Source organism: Ambystoma mexicanum, chromosome 4p (genome assembly GCF_040938575.1).
Source record: "Ambystoma mexicanum isolate Mex_15411 chromosome 4p, UKY_AmexF1_1, whole genome shotgun sequence".
Lineage (NCBI taxonomy): Eukaryota > Metazoa > Chordata > Amphibia > Caudata > Ambystomatidae > Ambystoma > Ambystoma mexicanum.
In genome coordinates, this window is record NC_090927.1 from 579,538,412 (window position 1) to 579,559,953 (window position 21,542).

General features: G+C 45.9%; 1 protein-coding gene across 1 annotated transcript in view; it reads right to left on the reverse strand.

Annotated features, from left to right (window-relative positions):
* ELOVL5 (ELOVL fatty acid elongase 5) overlaps positions 1 to 21,542 on the reverse strand; it is a 374,080-nt gene that overhangs the window by 204,440 nt on the left and 148,098 nt on the right. Inside the window, exon 4 of the mRNA XM_069606129.1 lies at positions 16,503 to 16,580. Coding sequence (XP_069462230.1) covers positions 16,503 to 16,580 — 78 coding nt within the window. The remainder of the gene's footprint in view (positions 1 to 16,502; positions 16,581 to 21,542) is intronic.

The following is a 21,542-nucleotide window of genomic DNA, read 5'->3' on the forward strand; positions in this document are numbered from 1 at the left end:
CCTTTCGGAGGAAATTCTCGCAAGCAGAACCTCTCGCACTTCCGGTTGACACTGGAGGCGAAGAGATCCACTTGTGGGGTCCCCCAAAGGGCAAAGATCTCCAGGAGAATCTCCCGAGCCAACTCCCACTCGTGAGAGATCGCGCTCTGCCTGCTCAGAGCGTCCGCTGTCTCGTTTTCGTCTCCAGCCAGATGAACTGCCGAGATCGAAACTTCCTGCTGGATTGCCCAGAACCAGAGCTGCATCGCCTCCCTGCACAGAGGAAGTGACCCTGCCCCCCTTTTTTGTTGAGGTAGTGCATGGTCACCGTGTTGTCCATTAGGATCAGGCCATTCTTCCCTCGCACAGTCGGCAGAAAAGCCTTCAGGGCTAGCCTGACGGCCCTAAGCTCGAACAGATTGATATGGAGTCTGGACTCCGACGGAGACCAACGACCGCTGACTGTCAACTCGTTGGAATGAGCTCACCATCCCGTGAGGGATGCGTCCGTCACGATCGTCACCTCTGGCCAGGGTAGCCAAAATGGAGCCCCCCTCATCAGATTGTCTTCGACGGCCCACCACAGACGGTCCTGGGTGAACGAGGACGGCACCTGAACAGGGTCCGACATCCTGCCGGAGGACTGAGACCACTGGAGCTTGAGTGCCCATTGCAAAGATCTCATCCGCAACCTGGCCTCTGGCACCAGAAGAATGCAGGATGCCATGAGGCCGAGCAATCTCAAGAACTCAAACGCTGGGAGACTCTGGGCAAGCTGAAACTTGTGCACCATCTGCTGAATGTGATGAGCCCTCACCTGGGGAGGAAAACACTGCCACAGGGACGTGTCGAGCACTGCTCCAATGTACTGGAGCCTCTGAGTTGGTGTCAAATGGGACTTCTTTAAGTTGAGGGAGAAGCCCAGCTTGTTGAGGGAGTGGCAGATGACTGACAGATGATCCAGGACTTGCTCGGGAGAGCGCGCCCTGATCAACCAATCGTCCATGTAGCGGTAGACGTGAATCCCCCCTTTCCTGAGGTGCGCTGCCACCAATACCATGAGCTTGGTGAAAACCCTTGGGGCGGAGGTCAATCCGAACGGCAGGACCCGAAAACTGAAAGTGTGAGTCGCCAACCGCGAACCTCAGGGACTTTGTGTGCTTTGGATGTATCGGCACATGAAATAAGCGTCCTTGAGGTCGAGAGACACCAACCAGTCCTGAAGTTGAAGGGCCTGGAGGACTTGAGAAAGAGTAACCATCTTGAACTTGTCCTTCCTGAGGAGTTTGTTCAAACTGCGCAAGTCCATAATGGGTCTCAAGCCCCCGTCTTTCTTGGAAATCAAAAAATAAGGGGAATACCATCCCTTGTTCCTCTCCGCTACAGGCACCAGTTCTATGGCACCTTTCTCCAGCAGGGATTGAATTTCCTGCGCAAGGAGCGGATCTGGACTCTTCAAAGAGAGATTCCCTGGTGGATTGTCTTGAGGCCTCTGCCGGAAAGGAAGACAGTAGGCGTGGGTTATGATCTTCAGAACCCACACATCTGAAGTAATGGCGCGCCACTCTGTAAGATGCCGCGCCAGCCTTCCCCCAACCGGCCAACTATGGGACATGGTCTCATGAGTGAGCTGAAGCGGCTGTGGCGTTGCCTGAGGGCAAAGAGGCAACAGCCCAAGCGGCCTTGGCACCTCGAGTACCTTGTTTTCCACCTCTGGCACTCCTACGGTGGCCCCTTTGGCTGGCCGCTCCTCTCGCTTTACCAAAGGATGAGTAATAACGAAAGGAACATCCCCTCCATTGCTGTCCCCTAGGACGAAAAGACAGAGGTTTTCGAACTGCAGCGCCCAACGACTTTGCTGCAGCTTTTGAGGTCTGCAACCTCTCAAGGCTCTCGTCAGCCTTGCTGCCAAAAAGATGTTCCCCGTCAAAGGGCATGTTGAGGAGCCAGGCCTGCACATCAGGAGCAAACCCCGACTTCCGCAACCACGCAAACCTGCGTATCACGGTGCTCGCCGCCATGGACCGGCTGACGCAATCTGCCATGTCCAAACCCGACTGAACGGCCTCACACATGGCATCCTTGCCATCCTGAACCATGGCAAGGAAACCATCCCGTTCGTCCCCTTCGGGAATATGTTCAGTCGCTAAGGAAACACAGTTCCACAGAGTGTTCGTGAAACGTGAAAAGGCACATACGGAGTTGGCCGCCTGAAGCGCCATACCCCCTGAAGAAAACACTTTCTTCGCCCAGCCGTCAAAACGCTTGTCGTCCCCATCAGGGGGGATGGTAGGATACGACTCCTGCTTTGCCGGGGCCATAGCCGCCTGCACCACCAAACTCTCCGTAGTGGGGTGCTTGAACAAGTAGCAGGGGTTGCTACTGGCTGGGTGGTTTTTTCGCGGCAAAGACTTGCCCACTAGTGGAGACTCTCCGGAGCAGTCCAAGCCGCTGCCACCCTCCTCTGTAGAGCCATATGAAACGGCATTACCGGGTCAGTTGGTGGACCAAGGTCGAGGATATCCGTAAGGTCATCCTGAAGAAACTCCCCCGGGGGAGCAGACGAGGAGTCGGCATGAGTGCCAGGCTCAGGCCTACAAAACTCCACCTCCAGAGAGGTGTCCAGCCCACTAGCATCGTGCAGGGACTGCCTCAGGTCCTCAAATTGGCTATGGCCCGAGAGAATCTCGTCTGGCACCGTATTAGGAACCATGCCATCATCAGAGCCCTCATCCACCTCTGAAATAAACTCAATATGGCGGTAAGAAGGCACAGAATGTGAACCAAAGCCATGCTTGACCTTGGCCAGAGCCTTTCTAGGGGGTTCCACCGAGCCTCGGGGTACCCCCGTCGACACAGCCTCGAAAGGCGTGGAGGGCATCGAGTGAATCGGCGTCGACGCCGAACGCGGCGCAGACAGCATCGATGGCATCGACACAGGCCTCGAGGCCGGAGCCCCGAGCCTGTCCTTCGACAGCCTGGGCGCCGACGACTTGCGCCACCGGCGTCAACGTTTTCCTCAAAGACATCACAGGTTCACACTGTCTCGAGCACGTCGAGGACCGGGACCTGGACCAGGCATGACGAGAACGATTCCCCTTGTCCGAGCGGGACCTCTCCCGCGAATCGTGCCAACCACCCGAGCCCGAAGGCGTGCTAGCGGTGGATCACGACCGATCACGACCGACCCCAATCGGAGGCGCGGACGGACCAGTGCCCTGCGTTTCGAGAATAGCTAACATTTTCTTCCCGAAGGAAGCCCATTCCTCCGGCGTCGCCTGCTTGGTAGGGTAAGCGACCCGCCGATGGGCAGAGTCCTCGGAAGAGGACGGGGAAGGCGACCGATGACGGTGCTTCCGGGAGTGCCTCCAAGAGGCAGAGGAGTGGCTCCGGGACCGAGACCCACTGGAATTCCGACGACAACGTGGAGAGTCGCCTCTCGAATCGTCCGTTGAAAGCCCCACAGACCTCGACTTCCGTGGCTTAGACACCTTACCTACCGATAACTTCTTCTTGCGCTCCCGCAAGGCTGTAGACGTGAGCGACTGGCAGTCCACACAGTCATCCGTGTCATGGGCCTCCCCAAGGCACCAGAGGCAGGTGTTGTGCGAGTCCGTAACCGACATCTTGGACCCACAGTCCCCGCACTTCTTAAATCCCGGACGCGGGGTGGAAGACAAGGTAGACATCCTTCACGAAGAAGAAACTTCACAAAACGAACAGGTTCGAAGAACCGAGAAACAACAGATACAAAGAGTTGAGGCACGCCGAGATTCCCGAAGCGAACACGTTCGTGGAAAAAACGGAACTGAGGCTACGGGCGTCGTGCGTCCTACTTATAACATCCAGTGACGTCCGCCGTCGGAGGAGGTCCTCGAGGGCGGCGTATCGACATCATCGACGCAGGAAGATTTTCCAAAGCAGCACAGCTGTGGTGATTATTGTCATAGATATGGACTACGTCGGAGGACCCAGTCCCCTCGAAATATGCAGATCTCAATTTGTTAATAGTTAACACCTCTAAAACCAAAAGTATGGTCTTTAGCCCTACCAGAAAGAAAACTCAAAAAGAAAACTGGAATATTGATTATAAATATCTGGGGATAAACCTTGGCAATAAATAAAAGGATCAGGAGCATTTTGAACAAGTGAGATCCTCTTCACTATCGACTCTGAGTCGAATTGCCGCATTTGCTAACAAAGGAGGGGGTACTCTGTTGCGAGCATATTACAGCTGTACCAGACCAAGATCAATTCCGCTATCATGTATTGCGCGGTTATGTGGGCCATGACCCACTTAGACAGGGTGGGAAAACTTGAGCTGACATTGCTGGACAATCTCTTGAGGCTTCTCGCTTGGACATCTATGGAAAGGGTCTACCTTGAGTAGAACATCTTGCCCATGCAACAGAAGATACAATCTAGCTGTCTTATAGCATACTGAAAACTAGCCAAAGCACCAAACAATACACTCCAGGGCCGCATATGCGAGGCCATGAGGTCAAGAGCCAGGCGTAGGCCAAAGAGTCATGCTGCTATGATTATGGCCATTGCAACTTAGTGGCTGTCTAGGATGCCGGTGGACACAGTTGATCTAAATTGTCTAACTATGAAAGACATTTAGGCCCTGTACCTTAGTGGGAACCATGAAACATTCTCAGTGGATCTGTGATGATTGATACGTAACTGGCCTATCGAGCCAAGCATGTTCCTTTGAAAGTATGCAGCAGAAAAGCAGCAACGTAATTTGTCCACAGACCCTTCCCGAACACTATCCATCTTATTTTTGGCCAGACTATGTCACTGAGATGACCACTCTTTAGGTTCACAACGATGCCATGAGAATGCTGGATGGTGGGAATGTCTGTCTCTTTGTGCTGTTGGATCTCTCAGTCGCTACTGACACAGTCTACCAAGGGCCTTTTATTTCCACCTTAACAAACTGGATGGGTATTGTTGCCAGGTTTTGGGCTGATTTTCCTAACTTCTATCCGGCATATCTCAATTTATCCCGGTAGGTTCAAATTAAATCCCTTCATTCCAGTACAATGTGGAAGTTAAAGGATTGCTTCCTGTTCACATGCTATTTAACATCTACATAGAGACATTGGGAGATCTGGTGTTGGGGACCTGTGCCTCTCCTCCACCAGATAACACCAAATGTTATCTCAGAGTGCCTTTACTGGTGGATGTTGTGCACCCGCATGGCTGCCTTACTATCAAGGACATTGCTTGGCAAAATAATTGGGTGTCACATTGCTAAAATTAAATCCCACGAAAACAGGATTTCTTTTACCAATTTCCTCTCCTTGTGCACTATGGAATCAATCTTTGCTCTCTCTTTTGCTCCTCTAGGGAATTTCCCATCATGATTTCTTCTGCTCAATCTGGGTTTCACAATTGATTCTGCACTAAGTTTCCAACCTGCCATCAGCAAGATTGATCGGACATGCCGCAACCAACTTGCACTCTGTATAGTGCTCAAGATATTTTTAATGTCTTGCTCAATTACACTATAGTACCGTTAAAAGCAATTTTTCATGTAGAACAGCTTGTTTGGTGGTGGATGCATGGACATTTCTTTCATATCTGTGCTATTTTGGTGAACCCTGACTCCAGTCCTACAGATAAGGGTTGTATCGGCCACTTTTACGCCTGGAAAATTGGCAAATGCTCCCAAAAAATAAAAGTAGGGAGTAAAAATAATCCCAACAAAATATATGTACAATCGTGCACCCCTGCTTTCACCGTCAAAGCTCCATGGATATTTTTTTACCAGTAGTGCATGCAGTACCACAGGAAGAAACTACAATTTTAACAGCCTGATTGGTAGAAGAAAACATACATATTTTAATGTGCATGAATACCTATGTGCAAAGAAATAATTATTACACAACCATTTCTGTTTTTCAGTTAAAAAATGTTCACTCACTTATAACATACTCTCATTGGGAAGTGGCCTTACATTTTTACTCCGTAAAAAATAATTTTATTCCCAACTTTAAAAAATAGGGAATAAAACGCTCCCATTTCCAAATCTTATCTGGAACACTGCCTAACTCCCTTTTAAATTTTCAAGGTACTTGCCCTAACACCACCATCCTATTTGGCCAAAGTACCTGACGTGGCCAGTGTCGTAAAGGTAACAAGGAGTGTCACTCTAAAGTGCCTGATCTTAATGCAAAAACGTCAAGGTGGCGGGGGGAGGGGCGGGATTAAGGACAATCAACATTAGACATTTTTAAATGCAGGTAGGCAATATGCCAGAAGTGTTATGGATGTGACCATGATGAATGATGTTCTAGAGTGGAGCCAGAGAAAGTGAGGGGCAGTGGCAGGTTAGAGTCAAGGGAAAAATGTTAGCTAGAAGGTAGATGAGAGGTAGGTTAAGAGGGTAACTGAGAGGCGAGCAGGTAGGCTTTAAGTTTGGTTTAGAACAAATCGGTGTGGATTGTTTCTTGGATGTGCTGGGGAAGAGAATACCAAGCAAGTGGAGGAAGAAGGGAGAAAGAACAGTAGCAAGAGGAATCACAGGCAGAGTGAGGTGCCACAAGGGTAGTCGAGGAGGAAGAGTAGAGATTACCAGAAGGCTTGTAGACTTGGCTAGAAACAGTTGTGCCTTACCGTGTATAGATTTGTGAACTAGGAAAATAAATTTAAATATGGCCCTGTTTTACATCAGCCATCCCAGTAGGTGGGAATTGAGGAGAGGAACGAATCCTGTTAGCCAAGTTAAACAAGTAAAGTTGGGGAGACCAAAGGGGATGCTGACATGTTAGTTCAGTTCATAGAAGACATGAGTGGTTAAGAGATGCTTGGCAGTTTGAGAAGAGCGCCATTGCAGTTTTGGAGAAAGTAGAGAAGGTGTGAGAAGGGCCATAGATGACACTGAGTAGGGGAGAGTGTCAGATGGGAACTGGATAGGCAGGGGGAGAGATGAGAGAGTATTTGGCAGGGAACAAAAACATGGTATCAAGTGAAATTCTTAATTTCTTTAACCCGTCCACAATTATGATCGATTTAGAAAGACCGATTAAAACCCATGGGACGCCACAGGAATGAGGAACAACATTTACTGGCACCTAGCTTGCCGTCCTGAAGGGACTTGTAATGTCCTAGTGGCACCGGCAAGCTAGGTGCCAGTAAAATGACACGCGTCTAGCGGCAACCCACCGGTATCACTGGCAGGGTTACCGCCGGACTCGTAATGAGGCCCTATGAGTGTTAATTGAAAAGTAATGTCTGCAAGCATTTCTGGAATGCAAAAAGACTCTTTTCTCTCCGAAGATCCACTGGCAATACCTTCCATGCACGTGTAGCCTGAACAGGGAATGACGGTCCTTCCCTCTAGTTCTTTTCCCCTTAGGGCATATTAGCCGTTAGGTGTCCTTGGATCTAGTCGATTTCCCTTGCAGTTGCAGGGATAGAATTTCATTGAGGTATATAGGGGTGGTTCCATGCAAACATTTGTGTGCCAATTAATTGATTTTAAACAAAATCCTGGACTCAACTGGCAACCAATGGAGGTCTTACCTTGCCGCTGTGATATGATATGATTCCTTTTAGGAATATTTTTAATGATACGCATCGCATCATTTTGCAGTTTGCAATTTCCTTATGAAGTTCTTACTTGCACCACGGAGGAGGACATTGCAGTACTCCAATCGAGGTAGGATGGTGGCCCGCACCAGCGTTTCGCAATTCTTACTTGTAACATAGGGTTTTACTAACCTGAGTAATTTGAGATGATATTGGGATTTTTTGATAGCTGAAGCCACATTTTAATCCGCCCCTAAGGTGCAGTCCACGACCACACCAGGGGTCTCATCACGAGTTGGGCTGTATTCCTGACTGTAATACCGCCGACTGTAATAGCCCTAGCACCAACCGGCCCGGTGGTATTACCACCGGATCACGGGTTCGGCCTTAACGGTAAATCCCCATTCCTGATTGGGTCCATCAGATGCAATGGGGAATTTTTGGTGCTAATACTGCGGGCTAATACAGCCGGCTGTAATACTGCCGAAAACAGGGATTTTCACCTCCAGAAAAAAGCTGGAGGTAAAACAGCCGATTTAGCGTACAACTCATGATAGGGCCAGCCCTTAAATGTGGCTGTAATACCATTATCACCGCATTTAAGGGCTACAGCCCAACTCGGGATGAGGCCCTAGGCGTCTTCAGCTTGTCCTGTGTTTTGATACAAAGTCCATCAATAAAAATTTCTGAAAGCAGGTATCCAGTTTCATTCTAGCCTGGGGGATCTCAAAACTAAAAACTCTCGTCTTTGCACGGTTCGGGCAAAGACTACTCGCTGTCATCCAGTCTTTGAGCAGTTTGTATATATTTTGAACTTTACTTACATCTTTGGTATAGTTACTGCTTAGCTCAATCAGAAGCTGCATATCATCAGCATAATTAGTGAATATTGCTCCTTTGGCATCAGAGATACTACATAAGGGATACAGGTATATATTAAAAGTGTCGGCAAAAAGGCAAGCGTCCTGCGGGATGCCGCAGATAGATGTTTGATGAGTGGAGGAGCCCTACCCCCACAGCCTATTGGCAAGAAATGATTCAATCCATTCAATTGTGGATGCCGAGCATTGCCCTACCGAAGATAGGGTGGCGAGGCGTTTTTATGATCTAGGAGGTCAAAAGCTGCCAATGCGTTAAGCAGCATAGTTACCCCTGTATCTACAATGTTCATCATCTGCGTCTGCTGGTCCAGTAGCGCACGTTCTGTGCCATGGTTTGATCGAAAGTCACACTGTCTGGGGTGTATAATATTAGACTCATCCAGATATTCTTGCAGCTGTATAGTGGCACCTTATCCACAATGTTTAAAAGAAACGGCACATTTGTTGTTGGTCTAAGATTGCTTGCATCTTTAGGATCTAGGCTGGCTTTTTTAACAGAAGGGTAACCACAACTTCCTTGATACTATTAGGAATGGTCTTGTAAAGAAAGGTGGCATTGGTAAAATGTGTTAAGAAAGGGGCAAAGACACTAATATTTTCCAGTATTATTTTAGCAGCAATTGTGTCTCCTGCACAAGATGTAGGGCACATCTTTTTCAATATTTTCTGTATTGTCTGTACCTGGCTAGGCTGAAAAGCAAAATGCGAGTGATTTCCCCTCTCAGCTTAACGTGTCGAATGAGGATAACACAGTGGGAATGGCTTCAGCGGCGATCTTAGCTTGTGCACCAGTGATTGTATTGTCAAATGTCAATTGTATATTCATAGTACTCTGTAGTGGGGAAAAAGGCCTCTGATTTAAGTTGAGAGTTCACCAGGGTTCTAAAATATCAAAGAGTTCTGTTCTAAAATATCAAAGAGTTCCCTAGTATTATTACTGGAGTTTTCAATTTCCCTTCAAGAATTGCTTATCTGTACTGTTTCTCAATGCTTTTCCAAACAGCTTTATTTTCCTCAGTCATATTTTTAGACCAATATCTTTCAGCCTTCCTCTTTTCCTGCTTGTGTTTAACAAGCTCGGGGGGAGAGAACCAGGTATGGTGGATCTGCCGATCTCTTACCATCTTGGTCCTCATGGGTACTATTTTATCTAGCATATCTAGTAAGTCATGATTATACCGTATTGCTAGACTATCTGGAGAATCATAGTCCGAAGTGTTCTCCATATTGCTATGAAAACATTCATTTAAATCCTCTTGTCTGATTTCTTTCAGGAGTTTACTAGTAACAGTCTGAAGTGGGTTAAGTTGTAGCAGCAGCATCCCTGGTAAATGGATTTGGAAGTTAATCAATGAGTGATTGGACCAGACACAAGGCTCAGTGGTGATAGAATCAATCTGTACATTTCTTGAGGCGACCCAATCAAGAATTCTGCCTTTATTGTGTGTAGGTTTATCATTATGGACCGTAACTTCAATGTTTTTCAAGGATTGTTCAAGTGAGATAGCTTCTGTATCCACTCGACTACCTTTCCAACTATTATTGTACCCCATCAATAAGGTAGATGAGTTAGTTGTGTTAAATTCTGCCAATAAGCTTGTGAGTTCATCATTAAAATTAGGCCTTTCATTTGGTGGCTGATACAAGGGATGGGTTCATTTTAAGAAGTCTTTGCAACCTTCACAGGTACCGAATATCTGAAAACATCTAGTTCCTCTTTGACAATGATGCGACCCCTCCCCTGCTTCCCTGATCTCTGTTTTGAACATAAAAAACAAAACCTTTCGGGGTAGCCAAATGAATAACAGAACCACTGGAATCTTTGAGCCAGGTTTCTGTTATAGCCATGATGTCTATCCCTCTATTTAATCTAAATTCATGGACATCAATGGCTGATTTCCCTAAGGAGCGAGTATTTAATAAAGCCACCATTAATGTCAGTCCATTAAATAAAATTGATTCATCTTCCAGTCCATGCCGATTAGTTATTAAGGTATTGCTGTCAATACAATTATTCCTATCCCGTCAGACCTGAGGTCCAGAAACAGATGATTGTGGGATGGATCTCTCGGTGGGGGGTACTTGAATAATGGGCATAGAATGGCGTTTATAGACGAACGATGATGACTTTTTCAGAATCTCCAGAGGAATTTCAGTTTGTATTTTTGCACCTTTCTCTGGGCTGTCGTCCAAAGTGCAATTCCCTTGTAAGGGGGTGGTTACCTTAATGGACATCTCGGACAGGTCATTGACATAGAGTTGTACATATTGTAGCTACAGTTGTAGATATTTGTCAAGGATAGCCTGCCTGGTTGTTTTTCGTGTCGTTGGTTAAGACAGATCTATGCACAATCCCACCCTGATCAATAAACACACCACATACCAAACAATGGGCCTCATTACAAATATGGCGGTAAGGCAACAACGGTGCACACTTCTTTCACTGTGTCAATGGAATTCTTTAGCCGGGTTAACTGGGCTTTGCGTGTCTGATTACGTAGTTCTAGTAGATCGGGGGTATATCAGGAGTTGGAATGTCTAAATGTTTTGGTTTTATGTAGCACTAGGGGGGGTATGGTGTTCACTGCTTTCGAGAGGTTTGAGGTTTATGTATCCACTTATGGCTTGGGGTTGGTGGAGAACGGGGTTGAAGGCATGGGATGTTGAGCAGAGGCAAGATGCGGTCTCTGGTGAACTTCTGTGAGCTTTGTGTAACTGCAGGAGTTAGTAGATTGGGTGTGGTTTGTGGGGGTATTCAGCTCTGGGAGAGAGTAGTGGATGATGTAGTGGTCCGACCAGGGACAGGGCATGTTGGCGCTAGTAGCGACCTTGCAGTTGTAGTCGGCAATCCAGTCTAGTGTGCGTCCTTTCCTGTGGGTGGGATTGGTGATGCGCTGACTGAAGCCTAGGATGTCAAGGGCGTCGTATAATGATGTTGTTGGGGTCATGGAAGCCCAAGTTGAGGTCTCCTAACAAGATCATTTTGAAGGAGGCTTTAATGTTATCCTGAAGGATATGAAGTAGGTTTACGTTAAAGTTCTGAGAAGGGCCAGGTGGGCGGTAGGAAGTTGATTGTGCAAGTGGGTGAAGGTGAGTTTGAGTGATTGTAGGTCTATGTTGCTATCGATGGATGTGCTGAACCGTCTGAGTGGAAGGGAGTTTCTATAAGTGTGACACCACCTCCCCTGGAAGTGGGTTTGTTGTTCTGGAAGATGTGTATCCGGTGGGTATGGCTAGGGATAGGGCAGGGCCAGAGATCTCATGAAGCCAGGTCTCAGAGATGGCTAGTATGTTGAAGTTGTGTTTGGTAATCAGATTATTAAGATCCAGTGCATGAGCAAGTAGAGAGTGCGCATTGATGAGGGTGCAGGTCAGGAGGGGCTGAGTGTCTGTGATCAGGGCGATTGAGTATAAGGGTGTGCCCTGTTTGAGAGAGGCTTGGCCAACTGTGATGGGAAGTGGTTGGTGTCCAGATGGGCCTTATATCGGCATTATATCGCCAAAAATGTGCTTTCAGTAGCATGGATGTATTTAGCCATGTATGTGCAAATAATCCTGCGGTCCTTTGTTTCTGACCATCTCGTCGAGGACTTGCTTCTCGCACCTGCGCACATGAAGCGGATTCTGGGAGGTGTCGTTTCGGAAACAAAACTTGGCCGCTGTGCGGGCTCCTCTTGATTAATGCGCTTGCACATCGAGTTTCAGAAGCAGGTACTCAGGGCGTGCAGAGTGCAAAGCTAGTGTTTGGTATATTGTTTGTGCTGCAGCTAACCTTAGCACTTTGAAATGTGCTTGTGTTGCAGCTTGTCGGTATATGGCATTTCATAGACACACCAGGTTGTAAAACGTGATGCTTATCTTGCTTTTTAAAAGCAAACTGTACATCGCGTGTTGGCTCTACATAGCCTCTAGCATAGAGGGGTGGCAGAGGAAATAAGGAATGAGAAAATAGGCATACATACATGTTGAGGAAACAGTTTTAGCGCTTCAGCAAGCATGACTGGGCAGCATGGGCTGCTCTAGCACTACTTGTAGCTGACTTAAGGACGGTTGTTGGGGCTGGTAGAGGGATAATAGATGAGCAGTAGAGATGAACATACATTTTTACAGGTGCATCATTATTAACTGACAAACTGTCTGGATCAGCGTTGCAGTACATGTAAGCCATAGCCTTACCACCCTTTTTGCAGATAGGGATCTGTCCATAATGCAAAGCATGTTTAGCTTCGCACTTGACACGGCTAGACTGCTGGTTGAGGCCTTATGTGTTGGCCTTCTGTGGGGGCCAGCTTTGCCTGCCGGCACAGAAGATTGGAGAGTTCAAGTTGGTCCACCCGCCAATCATGGTGCTGCAGGCCCAGAGCAGCCTGGGAGCCTGGTGTGCATCGAGGCAAGGCGGCAGCCATCTTGGAAGGTTTGATTATCTCTCCGAACCCAGTGCTTCTTGAGGAGCAAGAGGGTCTGATGGGGGACAAGAGGGGTTAGCCTTGACCCCTTTAACTATACACCGTACATATGGATAGCTTGGACCTGGCCATCAACGCCCCGAAGTCTGCAATATTAATTAGACAGGCCGAAAGTGAATCAGACTGTTTGTTTTCAGAGTGGAGAAAACATAATCAAAGTTAGTCCAAAGTTTGATTACCATGGCTATGTATCATATCTAGTCTACAGGGAGGCATGCACGTGGCAAGCAGAAAAACTACAATGTCAGAGGCTCAGGGTGCTCTATCACAGTTCCCTCAAACATTTAAGCGACAGCAAACTGGGATCGTTTTTTATAGCGCTAAAGGTAATCCATTGCAAAATATGGGGCCAGTCTATGGGCATGGGCTGATGTGACCAATCTCCAAATTATAGAAAATTGTTTCTGAAAGTCTTTTCTTGGCCTTCCCAATTCAGCACCCTCATTCTCTGTGCATAGAGAACTGGGCGTGGGTTACTTGGCGGATTAATTCTAGAGCCTGTTAGGCGCTAGCTTAGAGTTTGGTGAAGTAGCAAAGCTACTCTACCGCACACGATTTTAAACCACGTTATTTCATCAGAGGTTGGTTGTCTGTGCATACCGCAGTTAGCGCACATCAATATACAAATGACTGGTAAATTGCAACACTTGGTGTACTAGCACTATTGCTACTTCTACTACGATTCACACTTCGAATTTGTGAAACATCGAGGGGAGATTGGTATTTTTTGCTTGTTTATTCTATAGCAGAGTGCAGGAGGACATAATTTTTACTCTTCTGCCCGACTTACTCCAATATTAGCAATAAAACAACCAGACCCCTGCCAAGACAATAGGGTTTTATTTTAGCCAATGTAGGCCAGCATTAACTAACTAATGTAATTTTTTCTTCTGTTTTTTAGTTGCGGTTTATCCGACTTTAAATTGCTTTGTTGCCTTTTGTTTGGAACAGCACTCCACTGCCTTCAGGTCTGAAGAACTGCTAAAGTAAATACAATAGATTTGTCAGATTAACTTCCTGGTTGCTCCTCGCTTGTTGGAAGGGTGAAGTTAAGGTCCTGCTGAGGTCCACTTGCACGTGGTTCTTCTGGAGCCGTGAGCAGGTTTAACGAGGTCAGGCTCCAAAATGGGGGCTGTGCGTGTTTTTACCCACCATGCCCTGCCAGATTCATGATTACAACGAAACACTGCGTTCATTGTTATGTACACATTTCTTGTTTTCCTTACCACACCCAGTGGGCTCAGCTCAGGCATGCTTGATTCCACGTTGAGCCTTCGTTTGGCACAGCATCATGAGTTGCAGCTACTATTAAAACACACATGGGTCGAATTATTTAGCTAGAATAAGTCTTATATTTGGGACAGCACTTCTCTTTTGAGGGTGCAAGCGAAAGCGTTGGTGTGAGGTGCTGCTTGCGTACGTTTCCAACGATTCAACGTATCTGCAGATAATGTTATAAATAGAGTTCGAGCAAGCACGAGCTTTTAGCTCGACCAAAACCTCAGCTTGCACAGTTTGGGACTTTTAGTTTGGGTAGATAATAGTAAGTATAATGTGATCTGGGAGAAAGAATTCTCAATCTTTAACTCGTGGGTTTAAATGTTTTTGACTCACCGATGCTTCGGAATAAAAAAACAAAACACAAATAAAGCCTACTTACAGGAAACATGTACCCTTGGTTTCCTTTTTTGTACACTTCCTGCTGACACTCGGCATGCTTAAACGAAAAACCACCACTACCAGACACATTTCGTTTAATTTCAAACGATTTTTAACCACACCACTAACGTCTTCTGCAATAAAAAAAGTACGTCTTTTTCAAAAAGCAAAACACCTTCTTTTGTACGTCCAACTGGGCGCAAAAGGCGCACTTGATAATTGACTGGGCAAGCAGGAAATGGTGTGCTGTGTGTAGTGTATGCATAGAATTGAGGTGGCAAGTGACTTGTTATGGTTGGCTAGTGGTGTGGAACTTGACATTGTTACCCCTGCTAACAATATAAGAGCGAATCAACTAACTTGTCAGACTGGTAGAATTGTCACAGTTAGACACCTTGACTGGCGTCACCAGATGGAAGCATAGTCGCAGTCCGCAATCGCTGAGTGGGTGGGGGTTCTAGAGTCATTTGAAAAAAGTTACTTTTTGTTATACCAAAGGACGCTATTTGATCAATTACCTTTCTGGGTACGAAAATGTAAACCTTTGTTGAAAGATATAAAAGTAAAATGCCTCCGTTTTGTATACTCAGGTCCACTGCATCATGAGGCAGAGTTTCATAAGACCTCAGTAGTGAAGAAGATTCTAAAACCTTGCCTCATCCATATGCTCCCATTGCTGACCCATCTGAATTCTTGGGAACGGTGTTGCTCTTGGTAGCGCATACTCCTTTGTTGGTCATGGAAACATTGCAAGACCAGCTTCAGGTCAATCTGCAGAATTGTATATGTAACATTGCCAGATTGGGTAACCGGTTCAGCAACACAACATTTCAAGGGTATGCGATAAAGGTTTTTGATTATAACAATGTTCACCAGCTTAGGCCTGTGGACTATGACACTGCACCATAATACACATACGCTGTACCTTTCCGCAAATCATTTTCTTTCAGTGAACGCTGAATCTTCAATAACCTGCTCATCTAGGATTAGGGTTAAGAAAAATACTGCCAGCAAAGCAAAACTGGCACAATTCACCTCCAGTTTCTCTTCACCGGCGGTCCCATTTTTTTCAACAATCAACCACTTTTTAGCAAATTTCGTTTAGTGCCTGATTTTATTTATTTGTACCTGCCATTTCAGCGAATTCGAGCACCAAAGGTTTATCAGCAGCCTTATTGGCTAAATAGTCTGGCACAAATCTGAAATTTCAGGCATAAATGCCATTTCAGGAGGGAAAATGCCACAAAAGTCCAATTTCTCTCTACGTGTAAAAATAGTGAAGTGGGCAGATATTTACCAGAATTCACTAATTTCTTAGCAGAGTGAATTTCGGCCATTTCATCCACCGTTATCCAGGCTATAACGTAACTGATTTCCGTATTTTAAAAAAAAGAAACCACCTGACAAATATGTATATTTTGTGGCATTAACATTCACTTAAAATAGTTGCAGGTAGATACTAAAATTACAGATTTCCAATTCTAATGTCCTTAATATGTATCTTACACCCTTACAGCCTCCCCCCAACCTAGGCAGAGGTGCAGGGCAGTCTAGGGTGTCGGGAATTCTGACACATTGAGTAGCATTAGCATGCCTGCGGGCGTCAAGCAATGTAAGCAAGTTGCCTTTCACATCTTAGAGGGCCGGTCCTGTCCACCCCCAATTCATCTGTATCATTGCTTTTAGCAACCAAGCGTCTGCTATATAGCAGTCTCCTGACATTTTAGGAAGGAACAGGGTTGTGAAAATATCCAACACTGGATAGTCATTTAAATAGGTGTTGTGCAAGAAAAATCGAGTTCATCACCTTCTCTGTAACTTATGATCTACAAAATTGCACATTTGTTTCTGTATGATCAAAAACGTGCAGTTCCTAATTTCATTCAGGCATCCCTTCAGAGCATAGATCCCCATTTTCCACAAAGATGTTCTAAAGCTGGACATATACAAGGAATCACCACAATGAAATATACTTTACCTTCATATCAGCATCTCCACCACTGTGAGTGTCCTGACAGAAGAAGTTGTATCCACCTTCCCATACCCCTGTGACTAACTGTGGAAAGAGAAGAGAAAAAAAAAACCTTACTAAAACAATACACCTTCATGACTTTTTATTTTATGCTAGTGTTTTTATTAGTTTGAAGCAAATTGTAGTCATCTACTTCTGCATCCAGTTATACACAAAACATGAAAATCAACCAATTGATTGAGGGGTCTACCGATGAATGAGGCTCAAATCAGGATCAAACCCTGGCCGCCAGTCTATCACGGATACACCAGACACTGCACTCACTAGCAGTCCACCTGTAGCTCTTCTAATGGCATGAATGAGCAGGTGCCTCCAACACTCCCTTAAATGGCAAGGGGCCATCTGCTGGTAAATTGACCAACAGTGTTTTCGAAAGGCTGAGCTCATTTAACCTCAAAGATACATTGGGGCCAAATCATCGACATGATCGGTGACTAATGCGGACAATTCAGGAGATTAAAAGAAATAATACGTTTAGAGCGTGCTTATAGGTACAGTCTATAGCAAGATGCAATCAGATAATGCAGGTGATTTGCAATGCTTATCAAATTTAACTTGCCCCACACTTGGAGACATACATTTCCCTTTCAGCCATCTAATATCAGTGTCTGTGCATACTGGCAAAAAAATAATATGTTTGCAAAGGCTACATTAAGAGGAAATACCGTATTCAGATGTATGCAGTTTTGTATGCAGGTAAATGATGATTTAGTGTTTCAAGTTACTATGCCTCTTGAGGATTTTGAATGCTACGAATCTGACTCAATCGGACCCTTTGCCTTATCTCTAATCTCACCTTTTAAGTGTCCTATCAAATTGCTTACCTATGAATCTAAGAACAGTACTAAAGGGGTACCCACCGTGCAGAACAATGCATGTAGAGGAGGGGTGTTTTCAGCTGGAAACATAGAATTCCGCTTCAACTGGGCATCCCAGAAAAGCCCGACCTTTCAAGTGGTTAGTGGAAACTGACTCTTGGTAAGACACGGTGGGCCTCATTACACGGTAGGCGGTGGACCAAGGTGCTATTAGCACCTTGGTCCATGCCGGTAAATTACCGGCACCGCCTTGGCGGAAAGGGGAATTACCGCCCTACTCCAAGGTTGGTGGGGCGGTAATTCCCCCTTCCACCATTGCCCTTCCCCATTCCCATTTTTGCCCCATAGGGCATAATGGGAAAGGGGAAGGTGCTAATTACGGTACCGCAAATTTGCGGTGCCGTAATTAGCCCCAAGGTCCCTTTGCGGGTTGGGTTTTAACGCCTGCAAAAAGCAGGCGTTAAATTCCCCAACCCGCAAATGGACCTCGTAGTACGGCGGTAAGGGTTAACGGTCACCGTTACCATTAACGGTGACCGTTAACCCTTACCGCCGTCCGTGTAATGAGGCCCGGTGTGTTGCGTGCCTCCAGAGAAACAAGGGGGCAAGTCACTTTTTATACCTGGCTAGTAGTTTGTAACTTGTAATGTTTACCCCTACCAAAGGACATCATTTAGGGATGGTATCATCAAGATATCCAAAGATGTGGTAAATGTTGAAGGGGGTAAAAACGGAGGTTTGGGTACACGCAAGATAAGGGGAGTAAGACATGCAGGGAGGGATGAGGCAGGTCACAGGGAAAGCAGCACAGAAAAAAGGGAGATCGGGAGGTTATTTTGGAAACCTGGTAGAGGGAGACTGAACACAGAAGGGAAGAGTATTACATTTCGCATATAAGTGAGCTTCGATAACAGGCGGCTCTGAACCAAGCACAGAAGGCAGGGGAGGGAGAAATCAGACACTGAGGCACGCTGGCCAAATACAAAGAGAAAGAGGAGTAGATATGTGCAAGAGGAATGATATATGGAAAGCAAATGAAGATTGAACCAACACGTGGAGCAACCCCTTGAACATATGGGATGATAAGGTCACACATGTGCAAAAAATAGGACACAATGGAGAGATCATTCTCTTTCGACAGTTTAAAATCATTTTCCGGCCCTTCCTCACTCCTGGCTACGCTCTAAATCTTTATATTGTATAGAGCCTCGATACCCGGTTTTTATGCTAGACCTAGTAGTATATAAAACATTTTTAATGCATCCATTAAAAACCTCCTATAGGACCAATAGCTGTAGATTTTCAGTTTATAAGCATTCAGGCCCTGATTCGCAGAAGTGTTTTATAATGGCGCAATCCCATTGGAAAATGTTCTGTGAATCAAGCCCTAAATCTCATCTTCTGATGCATTAAGTGTGATGTAAGCAAATGTAATGTGAGATATACAAGGAAGAGGGCACCGAGACGGGGCAGAATTCAGCACTGGGGGCCAAACTGGAGCAGAACTCAGCACTGGGGGATCTTTCACAGTGCGCCAAAAAACATCACAGAAGAGGAGCATGTTTCAATGGCTTTATTGAAATTCCCAAACGCTTGTTATTGTTCATCTCAAAGTCTCTCTAGGAGCTTGCAGATTCACAGTATCTTTCTTGGCGTGTCACTTCCCCTTTCTAGTTGTAGAAGCATCGACGCTGAGGGGGGAGAGCATGGTAGAACATTTAGGAGCAGAAGAACACGAATATAGCGAGGGAAGCGTAGCGAGGATCATAATGAAGGAAGAGAGAGTGACGAGCAGGATTTGCACAAGAACAGGAGAAGCAAGAAAACGAGTAGATTTAGACCTATGCTATTGGAAAGACTCATAAATTAGTGGAAGAGCACCCATGAAAGGTCCAGGCAAAGCAGCCAAGAGGTTAAGCTTGAGAGCCCCAGGGCCATTTTTCGTCTAGCCATTTATCAAAATACACAAGGCACCACCACCTGTGGTGGTTTCAGGTTCTTCCGACAATGACAGGGAGACGTGGAACAATGTGAAGAGTTCTACAAGAGCCAAGCAAGTACGCCCAGCAAGTCCAGAAATAACTACGATGATTTTAATAAATGAGAGAGGTAAGGACTGAGGTTCCAAAGAAAATATTGACTAGATTTGTGTTTTTTACAATAACCCCACCAAGTGATTAGAGCTAAACATCATGCTAAACATCAGCTAAACTTAAGTCTTGAATTTTCATCTTGGCTTTGAGATGTCGGTTAATCTCTCTCCATAACAGTCTTCTTTCAGGTTCAAGGCGTTTTTCATGGGGTTATGGACCCTCAGGTTTTAACCGCTAATCTGAGGTCCAAGTGCCCCTCTCACTTTCTGAAGCCCTTTCAGGTACCTCAGCACCACTCAAAACCTAGGCATTTTCGGGGTTTTTAACCCACACACTGCTCCCACCTCAAACTCGGGGCGCTTTTCAGAGTTCCCATGAGCTTTCTATGGCCTCAGCATCATCATATGGTCGCCAGGTACTGGGGTCAAAGGAGGTCTTAAATACACTTCTGTGCAGCGGCTCAATGTTTTTTTTATCCTCCTCCATGTAAGGACTAACATCCTTCCAGCAATCTTTTTACACACCCCACCACCCCTTGAGCCTGATTTCTAGGACAAGTCTGTCCCCTTTCTTTGAAATTCTACAGGCTCTGGTGTCTCCAGCTTAATCCCTTTCTGCATCCTGGCTTGCTCTCTTCCTCCGGCTGTGTGAAAGGAAGGTCAGGTCATATAAACCAAATCGTCCATACCACACTTTTTACTCACTCTGTGTTTGGTGTTATACTGAGGGGCAAAAATGTTGCTGCATCATCAGTTTTATGGTAACTCATTTATGTTCCACTCAGGGAAAGGAGATATTCATACCCCTCCCATTTTTCCCCCACTAGCACTTTTGGGGGAAAATCAGTTGATTTTCTAAACAGCCTTATTCAAGTTCATTAGCCAAAAACCATTGAACAATCGGAGCATTGGAATCTTTATGTCAAGACAACAATACCAGTGGAGCATGGTAAGTAATCAATCTCATTCTTGGGATGATCTAACACTGCTCCATGAAGCAAGCCTTGGAGAAGGTATATCGTGAATACCCCAGGTACGCAATCCATCCTAGCCTTGTGCTGACCCCCACAAAAACGTCCACAACCAACCATGGCAACATAGAGGGAAAACAAGCATGTAAATTGCAGGGCTACCACCGTGCATGTTGACACCTGGTTGGCTAAAAGGCAACTGCAGCAGCTCCCCAGCAGTCCAGGCACCATCCACATACCCTGGATATATTAGGATCTGGAAACAAATACACTGTAGTAAACCGAAGAAGGGCCTGGACTTTACTTGCAGTGCTAGTATTCCCCACATGAAAACTGAAAGACGGTCACTGTATGTTTAAATATGTCAGCTAGCACATTGTGTATTTACACCTGCCAGTTCTATTGCTGAAGGAAGTAGAAGCCATTTATAACACATGCACATCGTAAATCCCACTTTAAAACACTAGTTTAAGTGAGTGATCAACTGCACCAGGGATGTATTTGAATCCACTTTTAGAAGTTACAAGAGACCTAACAATGCCCATAGTCACCCCTCAAATGGGGCAACAATAATGGTTAGAGGTTGTAGGTGTTCCCTGTGGACAGTTATTTGTGATATTCCATGAAGTGCTCCAATGTGAGAGCGAATCTGGGATTCTCAGTGCCCCTCCCATTCTCTAGCCATTTTTCTGGGTTCCCAGCACCATCTCAGGTTCCTTTCTGGGTTCTCGGTGCCCCAAGACTGGGGGTGCTTCTCATGGTCCTGAGGAAGTTCTTCATTTATCCCACATGGCAGTCAGCCACATGGCAGTCAGCCACGGGAGCCAGGGCAATGGCCATCTGTTTCTCTGCACAGGTCCTCAACGTTTTTTGAGAAGACTACTGACTTCCTTCTACTCCTCGCCATGAGCTCCGATAGATTTGGAGATTCATACCACTTTATTTCGAATTATATTGGCTGTGTATGGTGTTTAAGCTCATCCCCTTTTTCCCATGGTTGCTAAAACATCAGTTTTAAGAAAACTCAACATTACAACTTCCTACCTTGTATAATTAAAGATATTCCAACAGAGACTGGCTTCAGGAGCCCCAAGGGTCTCATACT